Here is a 24711-nt window from a genome sequence, read left to right on the forward strand (position 1 = left end):
TACTAGTAGGCTATTTAGTGCAGTAAACAAATTTGTACCTGTCCTTAACTTTTAGAGTTTACTCTCAAATCAATAGAATAAACGTAATCATGCAGAACAGACTCAAGATTATTTCCTGGTTCTCTCACAAAGCGGAAACCAATAAAGAAAACAGTTTGAATTCTGCAGAAACCCACGACTTAATATTACTTCCTCGATATCCAATGACATGGCCAACAAACGGGGCTGATTACCGCATCATGTGAGAAGTCAGTATGCAAATTTTAAGAGTCATCATATTTGAAGAAAAGATAAATTCTAGTGCGCTTTGAATAACATAATCTCAAAACAAACGCTGATATCTGGATAGTTTATTGGATATAAAGAAAAAAAACGTAGGACATATGATACACGAAATTTTATACTAGATTAACTTCCATCAAATACACATTTTTAATTCAATGATCAAAAATTTGTTGGAAACCTAAAATTTCAAAGCTTCTGCGTCTACGTTATAAAAAGATAGGGAACATGATTATTAAAGTAATGTGAATACAAGCAGTTAAGAACAAAAGTTAAAGTGTTAATTTTTATATTCCAAAATAACTTTTGAAGATAAAATTTTATCATCAGACATGAGTCAATTTGTTTGCAGGATCATTAACGGCTTCCTACACATACACCATCAAACATGCCACAGTCGCTTCCATCTGGTCTCTTATCTTTCTGTATTTCCTCTTCCATGACATATAAATATGAACTTCTATTCCATTTAAGTGACGCAGCTTATTTCTGTATCTCTCTTCATATTTTATACAGAATACAACAAAATTGAAAAAAAAATCGTAAAAATAGGAAAAAATGATCTTGAATAACAGCATGAAAAAAGCTGATTATAATCATATAATGATATTATTATATAAGTTGTCGAAATATGGGAACAACATAAACAAATATAGCAAAATTTCTCAAAAAACTTAGTGTGGTATTAATACTAGAAACTCTAGCATGGGTATGTCCAAATAATCCAGTATAAACAGAATTAAAACTGATACTACTTTAATATACCAGAAATCGACATTTTTTGTGAAATTTGCCACCCTTATGAAATTATCAAATCAAAATTTAGTATATATCATAACTTTCAGAAAAATTAAATATTTTGCACGATTTGAAATAGCAAGAATTGAAAGGCTATTCTGACACTATTACTGCCCAAGAGCAAAATGCTTCTAAAGCCATTATTATAAGTAAATTCATGAATTCAAGCGAGTAAAATTTGAACCTTTTCAAGGATTTCCACCACGAGGAAATTTGATTCGATAGGTAAACTATGTCGTTAACAAGCAAAATCAAGATTCCTCTAGTTCAGTGGTTCTCTAACGATGGGGCACGCCCCACGAGGGGGACGTAGAAAATTTTTTGAGGAGGCGTGAAGCTAATTAAAAATATTTGATTCGATTTAGATCTTGCCCGCCTTATTTGTTTTTAAAACTTATTTATTTCATTATTTACACTCCATCCACACATTTTCAACGTGTTTTTGAATGACGCATAATTTCGCTGTACTATCTGTTATTTGTAGCTTATTGTTAGCTAGTTATTTTTCAGGTGGGGACTTGACAAATTGTTAAAAGGGGGCACGGCTTGAAAGGTCCGAGAACCACTGCTCTCGTTATTGGCTAGTTGGGCATCAAAGTGAACACTTTTTCCATTATGCAGTAGAATTCTCGATCGTTTGCTGTGCTTGTGTGGGCGAGCTTGCCGTGTTGGTGCTTCCTGATTGAATCCTCACTGCATGGTAAGAATTTCGAAGTAGAACATATGGGAAACACGATTCCAGAAGATCCATAGTAAGAACTGATGAATCTTTTACGATTTGTTCCAACAGAAGATAAACTGACTCTCGATTGCGAGTGCTCGCTCGGTCTGTCTCAAGACCAAGCTTAAGAAGACTGGAAGATGCAAGCTGGAAAAGAAAAATATTAAAATAGAAGAATGTTGTAATAATAGGATTGGAATATAGAATGAATTTGTTATTTTGAAAAAAATTGTGCGGTTTTTTTACTGATACGCAAACTTATTTTGGAGTGTTTATACCCAGTCGCTTCGTTTCCAACAAAGAATTAAAAGGTATTCAGTTTACCTCCTAGTAAATTTCATTGTTTATTTTGTATCGAAGTGTTACTCAGTAGTAATTGTATATGCGAGAAAAAAACGTAAAATTTTAGCAACATGTATTTTTCTTATGTAAAGTCACACAACAACATGTCGTTTAGTATTCAAGCATATACTCTGGTCATTAGATTTTACAGAATTTTTTTTTTTTTTTTAAATTTGGGTCGCTCGAAAAAAATGTTGGGCACCACTGACATAGTCTATTGCAATCACATTTCGGTAAAAAAACTGCATTTGTTACAATACAAGGACTAGAGTGCTGATTACAAAATGGTAATTGATAACAACTTATCAGTAAAACGAAAAAATAACAATAAAATACACTAACAGCTAAGAATTCTGTTAATCTTTCCGAGATATTTCCATTATTGACAGTGAACAATGCAGCAGCAATACGATTCACAGCGAGCGCAATGCAATGGCAGCTGTTTCCATGAGCTCCTAGTTCAGGTAAATACAGCGATCCTTCATCTCTCGCAAGTACAGGAATAGAAACAGCGAGAAAAACCATCAGTAGACAGGAGAGTTTGTGTTCCTCTTCGGGATTCTCGGACTATAAATAACAATACAATGACACAAGTTTGTTTAAACGTGTGATCTAATCTAATATTTGAATCCATTTAAAATTAAGTATTGATTATGTTGATTTTTGGATTTAGGAATAATTGAGCATAATTTATTTTAAAATATATTATTTTAAGCAATTGAAGTCACCCATTATGATCAAAAAATGCCATTTAATTTCACAAAGCTGGTAAAAACTGAAACCCAATTTGATCATTCTCCACTTTTAACTATCCTGCATTTTCAAAATAAAAATCATTGAATATATATTCAATTATACAGGTTTTTTATTGATCCAAATTTAGAATATATCTGGTATTCCATATTTGAAAATATTTAGACTTATGTCGATAGCAGCTCTCCTGTACTTCTTAATAATTATTTGTTACAAGATCCGCATTTGGCTTTTTGTCCCAACACCCTCGACTATGTTTTATATATATATCCTATTCTACTCTAACAAACACAGACAATCATTGACCAATATTAAAGATGATAAATAGAAGCGCTCGTTTTCCAAAACATTGACAAAAATTACCTTCTGTGAAGCAAGTGCATGGCATAACGCTGGATCAACTTCACATTGAATACCGGCAGCAGACGCAAGTTCATTGATGCCAATTGAAACCTAGGAATATTTTGATTAGAACAAGCATCTCTAAACTTATAGCATATAAACAAGAGTACATTGTTCAAATACATGGACACAAAGGTAAAAAAATAGTGTCCCGTCACTTAAAAGTGTTCTCATATAGTACCAAAAGTGTTCCTATACGTCAAACAAAAGTGTTCCCATACGTCACAAAAAGTGTTCCCATACATCACAAAAAGAGTTCCCATTAGTCAAATAAAAGTGTTCCCATATGTCACATAAGAGTGTTCCCATAAATTAAAATAAATGATGAAATTGATTCAGGACTGAAAATATATTTGAAAAAAAATAGCCTTCTAGCAACATAATAAGCACCAAGCCATACCCAGTTGACGAGTGTTTGAAATTCTTAGTGTTTCGAATAAAATAAAATTCACCTTTATGTCTGTTTCCTTTGGAATATGATCTTTGAAGTCGGTTATTGATGACAAAAGGAATGGAATGCGACGTTGTAGAACCTAAGTAAAATTCACAAGGCGTACATTAGCATATATCTATCATTTTGGCGTAATGAAAAAATTCTTGACAGGTTGTCCTAATAGAGCATTGTGCATGCAAGAGATTCAAGATGTAAAATTCTCATTGGAAAAGTTGAAATGATCGTCTCTTTGTTATAAGCATATACAAATGTAAAGTTCGGTTACATCCATTTAATATTAATAATGCATATGTCATTTTCATGTATAATAGTATATAGTATAATAAATTTGCAAGACATAGCAAATCAGGAAAATTCTAGTTTTAACTCCTTTACACATAGTTTGCTGTAAGTTTGAATCATTGCAGTGAAGATGTTAAACGATACCCCCGTAGTGCGTGTACCAGGTTAGGGTTAGGTCATAATTTTATTCCGATTTTCCTTTTTTTAGTTCTATTACGAGTTCGAGACTGTCTGTGTTAGCCAAGTGAATATACTCCCTACCCATAAGTTTCAGTCCCTTTACACAACTTGATGTAAAGTAGGCGGAGAAAATTAGTTACCTCCATTATTGGTAAGTTTAAATCCTTGCAGTTGAGATGTAAAACATCTAATTACAAGAATGGGCAATAATATAACTAATATACTAACGTCATTCAATGCATCTTGTGTAACCGATCGAAAGTACAAGATTACTCCAATAATCGTCATTCGAAGAAGAACACTTTCAATTCCTGAATTTTTCAAAGAAAATGTTATAAAATCTGCTCAATACAAACAATGATATTAAAACTTCTATCGAGGAAAATTGGTGAACTATATGACAAGTCAGTGGCAGAAATGTCCAAAACAAATTCAAAATTACTTATATTCAATATCTTTATTTTAAGAATAATCTAAAATAATTTAATTTCAAATTAAAACACACGAAGCATAAAATTCTGAATAAAATTTTGAATTTTGAGTATGCCAAATTGAAAAGGAAAATATGCTCTCGAAAATTTCCCTATCTTTAATATGTGTACGTTTAATTAAATAGGTTAATTAAGAGTCAATACACTATAAATTTTATCAATTGTTTTGGTACTGCTTATTTAGTTTATATTGATTGAATTTTGAATAAATCGAATGAACAACACACAAAACAGGAAAAATAAAATAAGAAAATAAACAATTCAATCGTGCTGTTATGAATTTATATCCATGCATTCATGCAATTATTATATATGATAAAGTGACTAACAAAACAAGAATTAGTAAAATTAGTAACATCACATCAAACTAGAAAAACAGCAAAAAACGGAGAAAATTTTAAATATGATTTATTGCATGCTGAAACAATAAAGAGTGCACAAATTCAATTTTTTCGATTCTCAATTAATTATTCTTTAACCAGAAATTTTGATAAATTAAAAATGGCATTTCACTACGACTCATATATCCTGCGAAGACTGAATGCTATCGCTGGAGCAATACAATATTACGAGATGACCATATAAACAAAAGGACATTATAAAAAAAAATGCATACTAAACACTGAAAGTAAAACACGTTTAAAACAGCAGAAAACATTCAAACTTTGTTTTTAAAACCAAAAAATTATTTTACCCTCGAGGCGCCTATAATGCACGGCCATCTGTTCTGGTTTATCGAAATTAGTTCGTAGTATATTCAATGTCTCCCTGTTTTGCGACACCAATTTCTGTCAATAAACAATTAATACCATGCAGATAACCAGAGGGTGAATCCACAATAATTGCAGGATTGAAAGAAACAAACACCGCTATCTGAGAATCTGAGAATCTTTCACGTTATCTCGGACTCCAGATTAAAAATGACTCCGGGTTAAGAATAGCTCGACATAGTTCTGATTGGCTGATATGTTGTTATTCCACAGAAATCTTTTCTGTTATTTTTCAAACCATAGTAGGAGTTTGAAATTGATTGAATTAAACAATATGAAAAAAATTGTTTCTAAACCATTGTTTTGGTTTGGTGGGTTTTGCACCTGAAAAGTTTTCACCTTTCATAAGTTTAAAAATGGTATCCAGAGTGATCCTACAACAATATCTTTGATCACATTTTCCTATTTTTCAGATTGACGATTTTGAGAAGCAAATTACCTGACATGCCGATTAATATATTATAATTGCCTATAGTAATTAATATAGCAAAGTCATGCTTATTTTTAGTTCCTTTATTTTAGATTGCGAATTACTCATGCAATATATTCAGCCCTCATTAATTACAATTATAATTAATTTTAAGTAATACCATCTAGATCTGAAACAAGACGAGCCATTAGCTCTGGCTTGGTAAAGCTTTTCCTTAACGCAGCCAGTTTCTTAGCGTTCCTTTGTACTATAACCTATTCGTTGAATTCCAAGAAATAAAGTTAATTCATAAAAATTAAATCAAAATCGCAAACAAATTGCATGAAGCAAGTCATTTTTAACCCAGACAAATTGGGCCAATTCTTCCAAATGCAACAGTGAAAAACTCCCAAGCCAAGACATCAACTCAATATTGTGTCACTTTATATTTCAACTAGCCATGTTTTGACTTATTACTAGAAAACGAAAGCCAATACGACGACTTAGTCATTCGGCGAACCATGGCTTTTCATCTGGTTACCAGTCCATGTTGGGTATGAAAATAGTCAACCAGATATTAGTTTCAGACTTTATTACTTGATGGAATTTCACTCACTTGTATTGTAAAATTCAAGACCTGTATGCTTAAATTATACCTCAGTAAAGATATTTAAAAAGAAAAAACTCAGGACGAAGCAATATATATATAAACCTGTGTCAGAAATATTCAATAAAGATTCTAGACGTTAGCAACAGTATAAACCCTAGTTACCCTAAATACTAACACGGAGAAAAAAATAATCTTCAATTTTTAGTTTTAAATACAAAGTGCTAAATTCAGTTTCCCTACCTTCAATTCCGTAATTTGACTTGCAACATGCCAGGCGAGGTTTTCATTGAGATTTTTCATTCCGAATGGTCCGATTAGGTCAGCAAGAGCACGGAGTTCTGTGAAGTTGAAAAAAAAATTTCAGTTTTGCTTCTGTAATCTTATCAAAAGTGTAATAAATTTAGTACACTATGCCAAACTGAAGAAATCTGGTCCCCAAAATAGAAATCTCCTGTGAGTATACTTTGTTTGGCGCTCCGGAAGTATTCGTACCAAGATGACACACAATCTGAACAACCCTAACCTGGTACATACTATCTTGGTACACCCTTTGTTTCATATTTATATGATGCATGTTCATCCCAATATATTGCACCATGGGTGAGGTAGTGCGCATGGGATTCAAACCCAAGATTTTTATTTGTGATGCTTCGTAGTTAAGTCTAACGCTTTAACTTCTAGGCCACCACGCACACAAAAGTACATTATAAACATCGAATCTATAAAATTCCAACAAACAAACAACAAAAAAATCAGAATTAATGTTGTGACATATCTAGAGGCAAGGACAATAACCAATTGAGTTTGACCAAAGTCTGCATCAAATAATGACCTTTCACCCCTACCTTGAATGTTTGTGAACTCTTCAGGGTTTATACTTGGTTGATTGCTGCTTCCCGAAGATATATCGACGCCAGGCAACAACACAAAAGCTCTTTTTAATTCCGAGAAAACAATAGAGTTTCCATTGCTTACTTGTCTCAATAGCACTTCCAAATACCTATTAAAGAAAAGTTATATTCTAGCTTATTCTTTTTTTATGTATTTATACATTTGCTCAATGCAAGCCATCAGATGAATGTAGAATGAGCACTGAAAAAGTAAAGTCGCATGCGAATAATGAAGCACAAGAGCTATGCATACATTATTGTTCATTAACAGCGTCACGCGCAGATAGCCCAACTACTAGATGGCAGAAAACAAAATTTCTTGGAAAAAAATTTGTCAGAGAAATCTTCCCGTCCCTTTACACAACTTGATGTAAAGTAGTCGAACAAAATTAGTTACCTCCATATTGGTACACATACTTCTGAAGCGCTGATAAAATTCTATGTATCAAGTCATTTTACACTTACCATTGAGTATAGAGAGCAGTAATCGTAGTTTCTCCGTGACTATCCTGCATTTGGGTCTGTTGCAGCAAAACACTGTTGAAAATTCTTGTTGAATCTGTGATAAAAAATACATGAAATTTATGTTTAAAATTTATAGCTTAACTAACTTAATCCTAAGGCGTGCAGCAGACCCTCGTCCGGTAGCGAGTCCATGTTGAGTATATAAATAGTAGATTAGTTTTTTGTTCCAGGTACATTAACATGATGGTGGAGGAAGCTGTAACTGTCCAGACATTATGCGAATCATCCTACTATGTGAGAAGCCCAGCAATCATATCACACCTATTTAACCTCGGCGAGATTCGAAACCTGCGAGACTACAAACACAATCATAGGTAGATGACAGAAGTGTTCCTAACGCTTGACATAATGCGACAATTGCTAATAATAATAATAAGTTCTTACCTATTTGAACATAGTTCTCAATAGTCTGTAAAACAGACATATAAGCTTTTGTTCTGGAAAGCAGCTCTGTGGGTTTTGCCATTTCGTTTGTTTCTTTGTTGTGTGTTAAGGCTACCAGTACTCTGAAATAATAAGATCAAAATAAAATACGATTTTAACAGAGCCTTTAAGACTTTAGCTTTAGTTCAGACAACCCCTTCTGCCCTAAACAAGGTTCTACATGAGCAGTATGTTTTACGTAAGTAATAATCTACAGTGTCCAGAATCTAGATACGTTTTCTTCATTCGATCATTACATCTATGTTCAGAAAACAAGTTATAATGAGTTAGTAATTCAGAAACAAAAGTATATGTATTTCCAATAACGGCAAGCACACATATCAATTTTTATACTACAAATGAGGTGATGAGCTTGAATAGAATAACGAGCCGACGGATTGGGGATTGAACCATGGACATCTAACTTAGCTGGACCAAGAAAATACTATAAAAATTGAAAAATTTTTTAATACAATTTTTTTTAATATAAAAATCCAGAATTTTTCATCAATAAAAGTTTCAGTTTTACCACCATAAATTAGCTTTTTTATTTGCAGTACCGACATATAAAACTCAATTACTAACTTGGCATAGCGGCTCTCCAACTGAGCAGTTAAAAATTCTTTTGGTGAGAAAGTATGTTCCCAAACAACAAATGTTGATCTGTAGTTGATAGCATTGCAAATTTCAGCCAATGCCAAATGAAGTTCATCCATTCTAAATAAAAAGGATTATTAAACAGAAGAAAATTTGTTAGTGTCCCTCAATAAGGAATGTCCAAAATTGAATAATTCACGATTCAGAAATAATATGTCTAAATAAGGAATATTAAATAAATTCTACATTGGTTATTACAACTTATTTAAACAGAAAAAATCAGGAATTTTATGTTTATCCGGGGGACAGGTAATTTGATAAGATGACTTAATCATGTGGCAAACCACGACCTTGAGACACGTTTCAAGCCCATATCAGGTATAAGAATAGTTATTCATTTCGAATACATGGACTTGATAGTGAAACCATTACTGACCAGCAGTAACGTCAACTACATTATGTCGGTGATGAGTCCGGCAATTCTCCTGTACATACTCATCCCCCAAAGGATTAGAACCGTCAGAACAACACAGACGTGTGATGGCAAAAGTGTTCCAAACACTTGGCACGATACACCAATCGTCATTGATAAACATCAGTAAAATCAAGGAAATTAAATTTGATAACACAAAGTAGTTAAAATAAATACTCTTCTGATTGTTTAACTGAGTTTGTTTTTTATCTGGCCATCAGGTGTTAAAAGATAAAAATTGTAAATTTTAAAATTCTAAATGATCCCCAAGATCTAGAAATTTCTATATCGTATCCACTATCTAATGAAGTGTGAATGTATTTTATCTTCAGTCTTGCTGCGGATTCCTAAGATTATATACATATGGATCTGTTGGCACAAAAGCATAGAAATCCGATCAATATCAAGAATTATCATAGATGGAAAATTACCTGAAAAAATACAAATTTTCTCTGCCTGATTATGGACAAATCATGAATGAAAAAAATTTACTTTGTGACATGAAGTCTATCTTTTCTGAAACTTTCAATTCCAGGATTCATTGATTCAGTGACATGAGTTTTCGTTCCCTTCTTTCCTTTCCCTTTCTTTCGTATTCCTTGTTTCATATGCACTGCAGCATTCTTCGGCAACAACTTAACGATGAAAAAGTTTGAATAAAAAATATGAAAAGTTGAAAAATAAAATTTAAATAATAAAGGTAGAAAAAACACATTTTCTCAAATTTTTTTTATTTTTAAGATTGGACAAAAAAAATTTCAGAATATGCAAGTAACAGGAGACAACATCTGAAACGATGGGCAATCTATTCCTCGGAGAGTAAACTTGAGGTAAATTTTGTGAGTAAGAAAATATAAATGAAGTTGTAGACCACAAAGAACATTGCAAAATTGTTGTTCATTATGCTGTCGTCTAATAACCGTCTAATCTTGAACTGTCTGAATATCGGATTAGTTCAAATCCAAGTGTTTTGTCTCAATCTTGAATCCACCAGCAAGAGTAAAGACGATTGCTGCGCAATTGTTCAAAAATGATTTTTTTAAAAAAAAAATGGAGATACGAATAATATTTTAAAATAAGCAACCTGGTCTGACAATGCACATTGTTCATCAGCGATCAGGAACAACAAATTCCGAGCTTCTTTTGACATGTCATCGAGGAAGGTTGTTACGTAATTCATTGCACGGTCTCGGATATGGAGTCTCTCTTCTGGACAGAACTCACTTATAGCTCCTTGAAAATGTGCACATATGAGAGGAAATGCGATCGAGTATCTTGATTGAAAACGCAATTCCAAACATCTCTTGAAAGAGGAGACCAGGGCGGTTGGAAAAAAGCTGAAACATAGAAAAATGTTAAACAAAAGAGAAGTGTCAAATTATATAACAAGTAGGATAAAATGACATTTAAAAGTATTCCCATGGAAGAAAAAAAAATAAGGACTTATCTGGCTGAAATATTAGGACTCATATGAACATTAAAAGTGATAGCCTTCCCTAATCTTCAAGCGCAGCCAATTTAAAATAAATTGTTTCAGAAAGTTGAAAAAAAAATTTTTCACAACAACAGTTTAGCAAATCAATACATATTCCATTTTGTGTCCAAAAATAATACACTGGGATACAGTTTTAATTTTTCATTTTCAAAAGAGAAACCCCTTTTGCCGCTCGAATTTGTTTTACATTTCATACTCCAGATCACTGCTCTTCAAACTGGGGCCGCGACTCCCGCTGGCTGAGTCACGAAGGGGACCAATGGGGGCTGCGGTATGTTTCAATACCATTAATACAGTATAAATAGATCCTGACTTGATGGGACGAAGCTGAACTTTACACGCTTGAGAAGGTTGAGGAAATTTTATTAGAAAAAACAAAGAAGTGTGCCTCGCCAGCCAGAACAAAACCAAATGTAGACAAGCCAATTTTATTCTTTTTTATTAATATTCTCTATATTATTGAAATCTTAATTTTAGTTCCTGATTCCAGAGGGACGCATAAAAAATTTGACTCTGCTAAGTGGGTCATGATGAAAAAAGTTTGTAGAACAGATATTTCCAGATATTATTGTTGAATATGATTACAAATTATGGTACTTCCATAGTGTGTGTACCAGGTTAGAGTTAGGTCATAATTTTATTCCGATTTTCCTTATTTTAGTTTAACTTCAAGTTCGGGGACTGTCTGTGTTAGCCAAGTAAATATATCTCCTGCCCATAGATTTCAGTCCCTTTACAAAACTTGATGTAAAGTAGGCGAACAAAATTAGGTACCTCCATATTAGTACACACACGTCTGGAGCGTCCAAATAATTAAGTTTTGGCCATGCCAACACTTCTGAAAAAAATGAGTCATTAAAGATCACAACCAACTATACCACTTAGCCAAATGACAGCAATACTTACCACAAGTCAGAAAGATCCGAAGTCTCTCTTAACATGTCATCCAAGTCATCAATCATCCGACAATGAAACACTATTGCATTCATGAGTCTTCCAAGTTGTTGATTATCTTTCAATAGTAAGGCAGCTTTACTCACGCAAGTGTATGCCTGAATGTATATTAGTCATGTTTATTCAGTAACTGTTCAAGTATTTTTACTTCATTTAATACATCTATGAGGGACAAAACAATACATCTACATGGTATCGATAAATTGGCAATTTGAAAATTTTTTATGGACACCCTATATATACAGTATATAAAAAAATTCAACACTTTATAAATTTCATTTTCATTTTCTAAATATTCAATAATTATTAGCAAAGTATGAAAAGCAAATTTTGATTATCTAATTCCCAATTTTTATAGACTTCAGAAAAATTCTAAAATTTTGGTTAAACTGAGAGGGTGAAACATGCATTCAACTTCCGAACTATCTTACAACTGACATACAAACATGAATAAATAAATATGTGAAATCTTTTTTGAAATTATTTACAGTAAGGTTCATACACGAGGATTTTTTACTTAATTCTACTCAATTTGGTTCCTTTGACTACTAAACAACCGAATACCTGCAAACGAAACCAGTCAAGTCTCAGTCCTCGAAAATCGAATAATTCTTTTTGTTCAACTTGCTTGATACTCAGTGATGTCATAGTATTAACGACTGATGTCATAATGACAGATTCATCCTCTGGACAAACCTGGAACAAAAAATAGAGATTTTCGTAAAAAAAAACGAACTATTTAATGAAGACAAGATTTACTGTTAGGACTGCTAAATCATATGACAAACCAGTTCATCAGGTATTTATTTCTGATGCATGGACTTGATAGTGAAAGAAGTGACTAGCAGTCACGTGAACCATCCACGAATGCAAGGAGTCCAAAAATCCTCTCGTACATAATTATCCCCCCATGGTATTCGAACCTGGCCAGTGAAATCAGAGGAGTTTCATAGAGTCAAGGTGTGTACACTGTAAACAACAGTTGAAACAACAAAACTAGTCCACGTTTATAACCACGCTTGAAAAACGTGTGTCAGTGAAAAAAATTCTGAGCAGCTGCTAAAATTTCACCATAGTTACCCACATAAACAATTCAATGCTCAGGGAAACATCCATTGGGAAATCGAATGTCAAATAAAAATGTTATCACAACTAACCGATAGATTTTGTACTGCTTCATTGAGTACAACAGCGTCATATCCGTATAAATACTGGACGTAATATCTTTGAATAACTTCATCGTAGCTTCGAACTAGTTGACGTAATTCTTCCATGTGAAAAATAAGTTCTCCGAGATATCTGAAAGGCATATTATGCAATGTAATTCACCGGTGTTTGACTCTAAAATCGTGACAGTAAATTAATGTCTGAAATAAATTTTAAGCATACTGACATGATGGGTAGTCATCAGCTTTTGTATAATGATTCAATGCCAATAAATATAGAGGTTTCATGAAATCTTGAAATTTTTTAAAATTGCAAAGGGAATTTATCGATACCGTATAGTTTTAGCCCTCACAGATGTATTAAATGAGGTAGAAAAACATAACAATTACTGATTAAAAAACAACAAACCTGGTTAAGATATATTGAGAACTGATTTCATAACTAAATTGAAATTATAAAGGGACTTTATGGACACCCTGTACATCAGTGCTCTTCAACTTTTTTTATCGTGGTATAACTTTTACAATTTTTCAAGAACTTTGTATACTTTACAAATACCAATGTTAATTCAAGGCTTAAATAAACATTAAATTTAAAGTACATATTGAACTGCAATATCATCATGCAATCTAATAGTCTAGTGTCCGGAAGTTATAAATTTGACCGACGACCTTAGCGTCAATGTAAATCAAACGAAGCGCATGGCAGCCGAAATCACCAACCCAGACACGTGACCACATTATCTATATAATTAGTGACGTAACAATGTGCTCACGTCGGTTCTTTGCGTAAATGATATTTTATATTTCATGTGCGCCGCGTTCGCATTGCTGTCTCCGCTTAAATATTTTATAGTTTATAATATTAGAGTTTAAAATCCCTGACTTAGGCTGTACACCCTTCGTATACCCTTTATTAGTTGTATACCCAACCCATGGTCCGGTATCCACTTGGGTATACCGTATACCCGGTTGAAGAGCACTGCTGTACATATATATATTATATAATAAATACACACCGGTCAACAAAATCTTCAGGATTAGCTCTTTTGACAAGATTTCCTGCGTGTCTCACAATCCATTTCACTTCATCTCTTGCATAAGCGAGTGACATGAACACAAATAACGTTTTTGGTCCGAGCAAACCTGGCTGATCCTAAAATAATATATTTTTAAATAAACTGGAAGCTGGTAAGAAACAAAATAACGGCAAGATAGGTCTGATTTTGGCTAATTGCGTGGGTCATTGGGTGCTAGAGAGTAGGGACCTTGGATTCATTGAACCAGGGAGGTGCATGCACAGGGGGGCTTCAAAATCGGAAATTACCAGTGCCGTCTGTGACAGTCACCGCGATTACACGCTCGTTAAGAGCCGCCTTTTCAGCCTATAATGACTTTTCTGTTGTGTGAAATACTGTGCGACCTTTAATACAGGAAGGGCCAGAATGAAATAACTGGATGAAACTACGGGCCGCACCTTGACGTATGCTATCAAGTAGTTGCAGGCACAAAAATGTTGGTTATTGATCTTGTGACATGCGATGTTTGTACAAGCTTATGAAAACATCCAAGGACAGCTATGTGACATCCGTTACAGATAATTTGAACATGTATTCGTAATTTTACCAACATTATGGTATTAAATAACAGAGTAGAGATAAACTCAGTCAAAATGATAACTTACTGTGATCAAAAGCACCAATTCTTTCATGGCAGTTCTCAGAAATTTTCTTTTATCTTTGTGAACCTTCCCAGCCTGTTGTGCAGCATGTTCTCTGCATTCACGGACTTCAGCAACTTTTTTGTTGTAGCTATTAATATTTTCAATTAAGATTTCATTACATATCAATGTCTGCCCCATGCCCCAATGTCTGTGACCTTGGTCAGAGTGGAAATATGAAATAGCCAACATCAGATGGCCAAAACCAAATAATTTAGTATTTCGAATACATTCTAAAATAATTTTTTTAAATATGAAATATCGAAATGAAATATATTCGAAATTGGGTCTATTCCGCAAGAAAAATTCTTCAAAATTCGTACAAATTAAATTTATTTGTGCAGAATAAATGAGATAAACATTGTTTTAATTAATATTCGCTATTTCCTTCTGTCAGAAGTTTTTGTCTATCATAAACTAATAAATGCTTATAAAAAAATTTGAATAAAACCAATTTCAAATGTATTCGATTCGTTTGGGACATCCCTGGCAATAACACATGATTGCCATCAGATATCCATGTTGAGGATTTGAGAATATATATACAACTGGTACCTATGTAAGTTGCTAAACTTTCCGTATAAAAAACTTGTCTTGTAAAAAACTAGGGAGTGTGTACATTTATAAATAAATATGGGATAATTTGTATGACTTGATAATTTTCTTTGCTATATATACCATATCTTTTCTGTATAGATATCATATCGGAAAACTCAGAAAAATACATTATTTTTGTAGCACTGGGGATGCTTCGTATACTCTCCATACACGGTGAGCGCAAATGTTACAACAAAATAAGGATAAATGGCAAAGTTTACTGCACAAAATTTCATCAATAGTCATAATTGCATAGAAGAACTAGCAAAATTTTCTTCGAAATTTATATTTTATACTATTATTCGAAGGTTTGGACCCGAAATATTTTTTCGACAACATTAATTTCGATCACTATTTAAACAGAAAATTTCAATGAAAAAATTGCACGCAAGTAGAATAAATTCTTGGAAAATTCAATACTAGTCACAAAATTATTATATTCATATATGAAAATATAAAAAAACGAACCCTTTCAGTCCAGAAAATATTTCTTCTGCTGTCCGGTGCAACATTATTATTTCATCTCGGAACAGAGAGAGACAGAAGTTAGTTTGCAAGACAGGTTTCCATAGACCTGAGTAAGTAGGAAATTTAGATTCCTTAATATATTTATACAATGAGACCAATTAAATGAAAAAATTGGAATTTATTTCCATGGAGTCAAAATTTTGAGTCAAAATTTCCATTGGTGATGAAAAAAGTCAAAATTATCTTCAGGAATTATAAAAAAGCACCAAGCATTTTTAACTGCCTGTTAGAAATACTGGCTAAGTTTCTCAAAGCCTGAATCTTGAGTCTAAACCATGAAAAACATGGTCGAGTCTAAATATTTTTAACGCTGAATCAGGAGTCATAATCAATTATGAATTTTAATTTCATATAATGGCATAATAAACAAGACAGAGATGCCTAAATGTACGAACATAAAGGCTGAGTTATGGCCTGAGTTTTCTAAAAAAAATCGGCAAACAAGTCATATGAGAGGTCAAGCAATGTGGAATAAAAGAGGAGTATGTATACATTGTGTCCAAAAATAAACTATAACTGTAAATAAATAAATAGAAGAAACTGTGCTACACAATATATCTAACACAATAAAGATATATACTAACATGTGCTTGCTTCTTGTTGAGACACCATAGTTGCATGACAAAGTAAATACCCAAAATAAATCCATTTTTCCATATCTTCAATGGATAAATATTCACATGGCATCTAAGATAAATATTATGGTTAAAATTTGACAAAGTTTCAACAATTTGACTTGATTCAAGTTTAGTAAACTGACATATTATGATTTATATAAAATAATTAAATCTTGCTGCTGCACGTAAATTTTTTACAGCAGGAAACATATTTAATTTTTAAACATCTTCAAAATATTATTTTTTAAAAATCCATCTTATTCCTTTTATTTTTTATACAACATTTCTATACAACTTATTTATGAGCGGCCACTCCACGGTAGAGAGCTATTGTGGTTGGGAAGAATCGGGAATTTTTCAAGTGCAGCATTGCCTGTCCAATTTTTCACACCCTGGATGAGGGTGGTCCTGAGATTTGATCCTGATTTTGAATTTTTATGTCATGTCAGTTTAGTCCACCCCCAGTCCAGCCCATCTCAAACCAACAATGGTCACCAAAGGCTCTATCAGAATGAGAAATATCAAGTAGAAAATTTTTCTATTTCTAGTTTAGTTTAAAAAATCATATAACCTTGTCTGTTTGTGCTGGATTCAACATCTGAGTTGGTGAACTGATGATGCTGAAAAGTGATCCAGCTCTCCAGTTATCTGCAGTCATATTACGTTGCGGATACACTTGCATGAGTGACATGAGAGCAACGTGAACAGACTGAAAAACAAATTTTATCAGGCATTACATACTTACTCCGAACAAGACACTGGGTAATAAATCACATATTTGCCGACTGATGCGCTAAGAACATGCTTGTTATTGTAACTTTGATTACCCTACGTGGGTTCGAATCTCATGGAAATAATTATGTGCAGAATGATTGTTGGACTTTTTGTGGCCATAAGATGGCTCACATAACCTCTGGTCAGTTTTGGATTCTTCTGTCACGCATCTGAAACAAACAACTGGTCAACTATAACAGACAGTTTTACCTCTGTGAACACTGTATGCTGTTACATGAATATCTAAACTTGGAAATGATACAAACTTTCTAATAACAAGAATAACTTTAACAACAAAACAAAATTAAAAATATTCCTACATCCTTTTTACAGGCTTAATAAGCAGTGTACAAAGTCATGACAAAATCACCATGGTTATTGGTACGACAATAAACTCAAAAGAAATTAGGAAATTCAACAAAGAAAATTTTCTCACCCGACTATGCACAGAAAAATCATCCACCAATTTCTTCAAAGGATTGTTTTCATAGTCCATAATCATTTGAGCCAATCTCTGAAAGTCTTTATCTCTGTATTCAAAAAAAAGTTTTAATCCCGATTTTCTGACTAAACCTATCATGGGCAAATGACGGCCACGGGCCAAATTCGGCAAGTTGGGTGATTCAATCTGGCACGTCTGATGCTGTCACAACTAAACTAAATCCAAATTTTGACGTTTTAGCTAAAATTAGCTCAAGGAATTTATTGCCATTAAATTAAGTTTTGACGTGGGGCTTATTGTTTTCCACTTTTGCTTTTGTAATACTGTAAATATTGTTTATAAAATGTAACTTTTATGTCACACTTACATGGCCCGCCAGTCTAGGTGGGCAAAATTTTTGGCCCCTGGTCAAAAACGATGCCCACCCCTTGACCAAACCATACTTGTTTTAGCCCAAAATCTAAAAATACTTACGTTTTTCCTTGCAGCATATCGTGAGCATGATTGTACAATCCTATAATTGCTTTACGTTCATCAATTCTTGACAACAAAATAAGAAGAGAAACATACTTCACAATCATATTTAGATAACTCGAAGTCAAGTCGAAACACAGCGTCTGAAAACAAAAACAAAATATTTTTAATTTCTATCCCCAAAAAGAATGGGCGCTCCGAAGTATTCGTACCAAGATGGCGCACAACCTGAACATAGTATATGTACCAGGTTAGGGTTGTTCAAGTTGTGCGTCATCTTAGTACGAATACATCAGGAGCGCCAAAGAATAACCCTGAAGGGGCAGTGTTTCTTTCCACCTGCTCTGCCACATTGTAGTCTATTCTCTATTCTCATTTAAAGTATATATAGAGGTCTATTCCATACTTACAATGTCAAAATTAATTCCAAGTCCATCTACAGTTGTCAGTAGTTCTCCGACATGATCCTAAACCAGAAAAAAGATAAAAACTAATATTTCTAATAAAATTTCAAATACGTCAAGTGAAAATTTGTGCATTTATAGTGAAATTAAAAAATGTGAAACCCTTCTATCGAGTCCCGCTATTACGAAACTGCATTTAGGCTGATGATTTATGGCGCCCAGCAGCTACGGAGCAGAACAACCAGGAGGTACAAAAACATAGCCTCTGTCCCGCAGAGTTTGAATATACTGCGACTCTGGACCTGGAGCAATTGTGATTTCAAACCATCACACCAGCCCTAGTTTACATTCGAACTGGCAATCAAAGATTGTAGTGTTGCGTTTACCTTGAACTCCATGACATCAACAAATGTATAATAGTAAATTGATAACCCTTTCAATATTTCATTCTTAGCATTGTTAACGGCTGCTAGTTGATTCTATGAGAAAAATAAACATTAGTGATATATATTTTATTATGTGTTATGGACATAGGCTGAAGAAAATTTCAGATGATAAAATCCAAATAAATTATCTTTAATAAAATGTATTCAAATACATTCGACAATCGAAACAATGTAGCAATGCTCGATTATTTATGGGCTTGATTGCACAAAAGTTGCAAACGGTACCGATACAGTAAATCCTGCCACCAGCTAAAAGATAAATGAACAAGCAAGCAGAAGGCAGTTAAACAATACGCAATAAAAGAATCATAAAACAGAAAGTTTCACGGTGAAAAATAGCATCTTATAGGACTCTAAGATTTGAAAAAAATTTATTCATATATTTTTTGCTAAATGCTCTCATAAGAGTAATAGCTTGTTAGTGACATTTCCATCTTTATGTTATGAAAATTTCTAATCAATCTGGACGTCAGCTGTGGTGAAATGAAATTTTTCCCAACGAAATATGGCAGATACCGTTATTTCAGAATTTGAACATCAGTAGTAGCCAATGAATACTAATAGTAGGGGTTGGCATATACATTCACAAAAATTAGAAACTGGTTTAAAAACAATTGAAGAATTTTTAAGCGATACACAATCGAAGACAAATATCATACCTGATTATTTCTGATATCAACTTGAGGAAATTTCCTCACAATAAATTTTACTGCAGATTCGAGAGCTTTCTCCGTTAAAAACGAGGGTTTGGATCTTGGATCTCCACATGCCTTGAAAAATAAATAAAAAACTTAGAGGTAGTTTAGCTTTGCAACTCAGGGGCAACAAAGTAAAACTAAATAACGGATTCCATCGTGGAAGAAGAGATATATCGAGGTTAAGAAACCCAGAACGTTACTTCTGCTGTTCAGATGTTACCTCAATTTTTGAGCATTTGAAAGAGCTTATCCCCATATAAATGACACCATTCCAGCATTCTGTCATTTAACACTTTCGATGCCAAGATCAGTTTTTTCAATTTTACCGTTCCGTGCCAAGGTGAAAACGAGAGAGTTCTCTCCTATTCATTCTCTCTCGTATTTAGTTTTTGATTCATCGGGAAAGGGGCGAACCCAAGGGTGTCATCAGTTATCGTTCATTCCGACACTTCAGTCGTAGGTGAAAGAACTCACCTACACACGCGTATCTTGTCGGAATTGCTCTCTCATGCTATTATAACATAAGTTGATGATAACTTGTCTTGATCTCTCATTGCGATAAAGATTCAATTCGAACATTTTATTCAGCAATCAGAATCATTTTATTATACGAAAATATCAAATTTGAACAAAGAAAACAAAATCGTTTACTAGCATAAAAATATATCCTTCATTCGCTATATATTCCAATAACATTAATAATGGCCAATTATTGTCACTCACAAGGATAACATATTGCAAAATAAACAAAGTAGTCACATTGCATATTCATACAACTGTAGCAAAGTTAAAATCCAGGTGCGTTGGCGCCAATCGGACTCCGCACATATTTTTTATATTTCTATTTGCGATTCATCGGCCAAGCTAGATATGTTGATAGTTTAGTGCATGGTAGACGCTAACTTCACCGAACCATAATTCGAATGAGGCAACATATTGACTACGTCTGTGATTCCATAGCGTTTTTGACAAATTCCTCGATTGATGTATTATTTTATGCACCACCATACTGCACATTAATTTTTTATAATGAATTCCGATATGGAAGCTCGATAATAAATTTACTATGTTCGTATGTTTCAAGTACATATGTGTTACAGTTGTATGAATATGCAATGTGACTACTTTGTTTATTTTGCAATATGTTATCCTTGTGAGTGACAATAATTGGCCATTATTAATGTTATTGGAATATATAGCGAATGAAGGATATATTTTTATGCTAGTAAACGATTTTGTTATTTGTTCGAATTTGATATTTTCGTATAATAAAATGATTCTGATTGCTGAATAAAATGTTCGAATTGAATCTTTATCGCAATGAGAGATCAAGACAAGTTATCTCCAACTTATGTTATAATAGCATGAGAGAGCAATTCCGACAAGATACGCATGTGTAGGTGAGTTCTTTCACCTACGACTGATGTGTCGGATAATACCGAAACATGCGTAATACATTTCAGGTGCGTTTGTATCTTAGTATTGCTCCTGAGTTTTCGTCGGGCGCTTCCAGATTTGGTGGGTTCAGTCAGTAAACGATGAAATTCGAAGTCTTTACTTGCCTCGGCAAACATTTCATTCAATCTGGTATTTATAGCGAGCAAATACTTATTTGTGTGGATATTTGAACTAATATTGGCGTGCAAATGAAGTATTTCCAAATGCAATTTCAATATTCATTATACGCATCCGGTGTCTCTAAGTTGACATAATAAAAAGGTTTAAAGCTTCATCGAAATTCGTCAGTTGATCTGTCAAGAACACGATTTTCCGAAATTGTCATCTCACGCAATTTGCTACGCAGGTCTTCTCGACTGCACGTAGTCCCGTCTTCGTGGCGCCAGACACGTGATCGCTATTGCGTAGCTACGTAATCAGTACGCCATGGCTGCTTATTGAACTTGTTCATCCGACACAAAGTCGTAGGATTGCATATTTTGCTATAATTATGGTTATACAATAGCTACGGAAGTAATTCAATATGAGCTGAAAGCATACGAGGGGCTCTGTGTTATTGGTAATATATTTCCCACTAAATTACTATATCATGGATCATATCTCACTGACAAGTAGAAAAATATATGTTCCGAATAATATCAATTTCTCACTTTATTATTTCAAAATGTAACATTTCACCTCTCAGGACGATAAAATTTGCTTTCGTTGCAGATGTCCGTCAATCCGTTACCCAAAAATGATAAAAAAATTAAAAAAACGTTCAAAAATACCAACATTTTGAATCATTTCATCGTCCTGCCAATAAGACGACGATCATGCATATAAAAATATTCGAATTATTTCCCGGTTTAGTAATGTTTTTCTACATCTTCGTAACATGATTGATAATATTATCATCTCTCCTCACACCTTTCAATCATTTCACCGTAAAAAGTTGAAACCGTGTGTTGGCGTCAGTCGGTCTCGTACAAATTTTTGATGATAATTTGCGGCTAATATGTACCTCGGCCATGCTAAATAAGTTGATAATTGACTTCATGTCAGACCCTCCTTCCATCTTGGTATTTCTTGAATGACGCGATTGGCTGACGACGTCATTCTTTCCCCCCAACTTGACAACAAGAGAGAGAGAGAGAAGAAAAAAGACGGCAAATACCTGAACTCGACCTTCTTCTATCTATTAAACTTTTTCCTTTTCGAATGACGTATATATACGTCATTTTGCATTGATGGCACGGAACGGTTGGCGCCAAATGACGTATATATACGTCCTTGGCATCGAAAGTGTTAAAGGACACCCCTCCAAATTTATGGGATTTCACTACATTCAGACGGGGTTTAGTATAGTTTAGTACCAGTGTATTTCCAGTGGGCGTAGCACAACGAATTTTGCATATGTTATTCCTAACCCCCACCTGACTATGCCATCCAAAAATTACGTCACTAAGACGCACAATCACATCTCGTTTTCCCAAAATGATATCTGCGTCGCCGATAACGAACTCGCTAAAGCCGGCGATCTCTCCTATCATGATCGTTGTGACGATAAAACGAGAGAAATAGCTTGCTCGATTTCGGGTGATCGCATCCGCATTCTTTGGTGCGCCTTATTACGCCACTGTGATGTTAAAAAAACGTAATTTTTCGGTTACGTAGTCAGGTGGGGGTTAGGATTGACATATGCAAAAATTGTTGAGCCAGGCCAACTAGAAGTGCATGTGGTACTAAACTATACCAGACCCGGAATGTCATATGCAAAAATTGTTACGCTATGCCGACTAGAAGGTATTGTGGTACGAAAATACATGAGAATCTTGACCTCCATAAAAATGACATCATTCCAGCATTCTGTCATTTTAAGGACACCCCGCCAGATTTATGGGATTTCAGCATCACTACGTTGAAGTATCTGAGTATTACAGCACCGTCAGACCGTATTGAGATATCACATATATCAAAAATAAAATCATTTACACTTACCTTCTTAATATTGTAGATTCTAGTGATCATTCCATCCAATCTTGTATTTAATATCACAAGTTTTTCAGCCAATTTCTGATGGCTCGGCAATGGCCGCGACATGATGCCTCTCGTTACAGATCTCATTCTGAATTTTTGCTTTATACTTTAAATTATTCAAAGTAGATATGCAAATCATAAATTAGCGGAGAGCTAAAACTACCCCCCTATCAACTCCAATCCCTAATTCGACTGATAGAAAGTAAACTCATCAGAAAATACAAATATTCAAGGGCTGGCGAACCGCTGAATGCAAGGGAAATGGGAAACAAAATCAAGGATGGACACTAACTGCGCTCATGCGTGACGTCACGCCCATAAACAAAATGAAAACACAGCGAAGCCTTTAGCGCGAAAGACTAATTTATTTTTTAATAAAGAATTATTGACTTTCTATAAAACGGCATAAAAATCTGAATTAAAAAAATATATATTATAAAAAATTAAGTATGTAAAACTGGTAGAAATTTGATCAGTTTACCGCGAAATTTAATGATTCAGGCGAGAATATGTTAAATATGTTTTTTTGTGAATCTGTTTTTTCAAAATGCCGTAATCATCGGAAGTCGCACGTAGACGTTTATGTAAGTGTATGTAAAAGTACAAAGTTTACTTAATATTTAAAATAATCCATTGTTTGCTCCTGATTCTGTAGTCAGTTTTATTTATTTTGTTTTTATCAATTATATTATGGAATCAAATGAACTTATACTTGCTGAAAAAAAAATGTCCGCAGCGGGATGAACGCCAAGTCGAAAACGAATTTTCGTATAAGTCAAGCTGGAAACGTTCTACCGATGTACCCTATTCAAGATCTTTGGCGATCGACGGGGACAAAATTTTAAACACTGCTGGGATTATTATAAAGCCTAAAAAAGAGCAAAGTTCGGTTGGAAAAACTATGGCCGATTCTCCAAAGCTCGAGAAAAAATCTCACATTGTTTCTGTCAACAGTTCTCAAAACTTAACATGATTCTAAAAGTAGCGAATACGTTTTTAAGTTTATCATTCTTGATTTAGTTTGTTTCTTTGGTAGATGTTCGTTTGGTATATATGGAAAAATTCAACAATTCTTATTCTGCAATCTGATTTCAGTGGTTGGCGCGCCGCAAATTACTTCAAACGGTACCAATTACAATAACTGTTTCCACGGTTATACCTATTTAATTAAAACAAATTCTGCACCTGGCATCAATAAATAGACAGACCATACGAATACGCATGGAAGTTTTCAGCACAACTAAGTATCGACTACCAACCAATTTGGACAGTTTTATAAAGCAAATACATAGACTTCCAGCGCATTCCTAAACCTTGCTAGTGCCTGAATCACATGCTTCAAATCAGTTGGTCGAAATACAAACATGATCGACCAAGATCTCAAAATAGGGAATCTGTTAGTGCCGACAACGAGATATTTTTGCAGTGTATATATAACGAATTTATATAATCAGATCTCATCACAGCGAAAAAGACTGCAGGAATTTAATATCATCAATAAACAAGTCTCGCTTCTTC

The 24711-nt window shown here is 33.8% G+C and overlaps 1 protein-coding gene across 2 annotated transcripts; it reads right to left on the minus strand.

Moving 5' to 3' along the window:
- Window positions 1-891: 891 nt before the first annotated feature.
- Window positions 892-23466, minus strand: LOC120332344 (nck-associated protein 1-like). 2 transcript variants are annotated; one of them, XM_039399568.2, is made up of 27 exons: window positions 23155-23466; window positions 19678-19788; window positions 18959-19051; window positions 18579-18635; window positions 18169-18311; window positions 17689-17782; window positions 17050-17187; window positions 16446-16548; window positions 15802-15907; window positions 14701-14827; window positions 14036-14172; window positions 13008-13149; window positions 12415-12546; window positions 11803-11948; window positions 10486-10738; window positions 9894-10036; window positions 8918-9049; window positions 8294-8415; window positions 7850-7943; window positions 7340-7494; window positions 6735-6832; window positions 5400-5493; window positions 4443-4525; window positions 3751-3831; window positions 3260-3349; window positions 2486-2710; window positions 892-1948 (listed from the first exon to the last, which is right to left on the minus strand). In XM_039399568.2, exons 1-27 carry the CDS (start codon window positions 23278-23280, stop codon window positions 1694-1696), a joined length of 3480 nt encoding a protein of 1159 aa, XP_039255502.1. In that variant the 5' UTR covers window positions 23281-23466; the 3' UTR covers window positions 892-1693. The 2 variants fall into 2 exon arrangements, with proteins under 2 accessions (XP_039255502.1, XP_039255503.1); XM_039399569.2 differs by lacking the exon at window positions 5400-5493 and adding an exon at window positions 6066-6159.
- Window positions 23467-24711: the final 1245 nt, after the last annotated feature.

The sequence above is a fragment of the Styela clava genome, chromosome 13 (assembly GCF_964204865.1).
Source record: "Styela clava chromosome 13, kaStyClav1.hap1.2, whole genome shotgun sequence".
NCBI classification, from domain to species: domain Eukaryota; kingdom Metazoa; phylum Chordata; class Ascidiacea; order Stolidobranchia; family Styelidae; genus Styela; species Styela clava.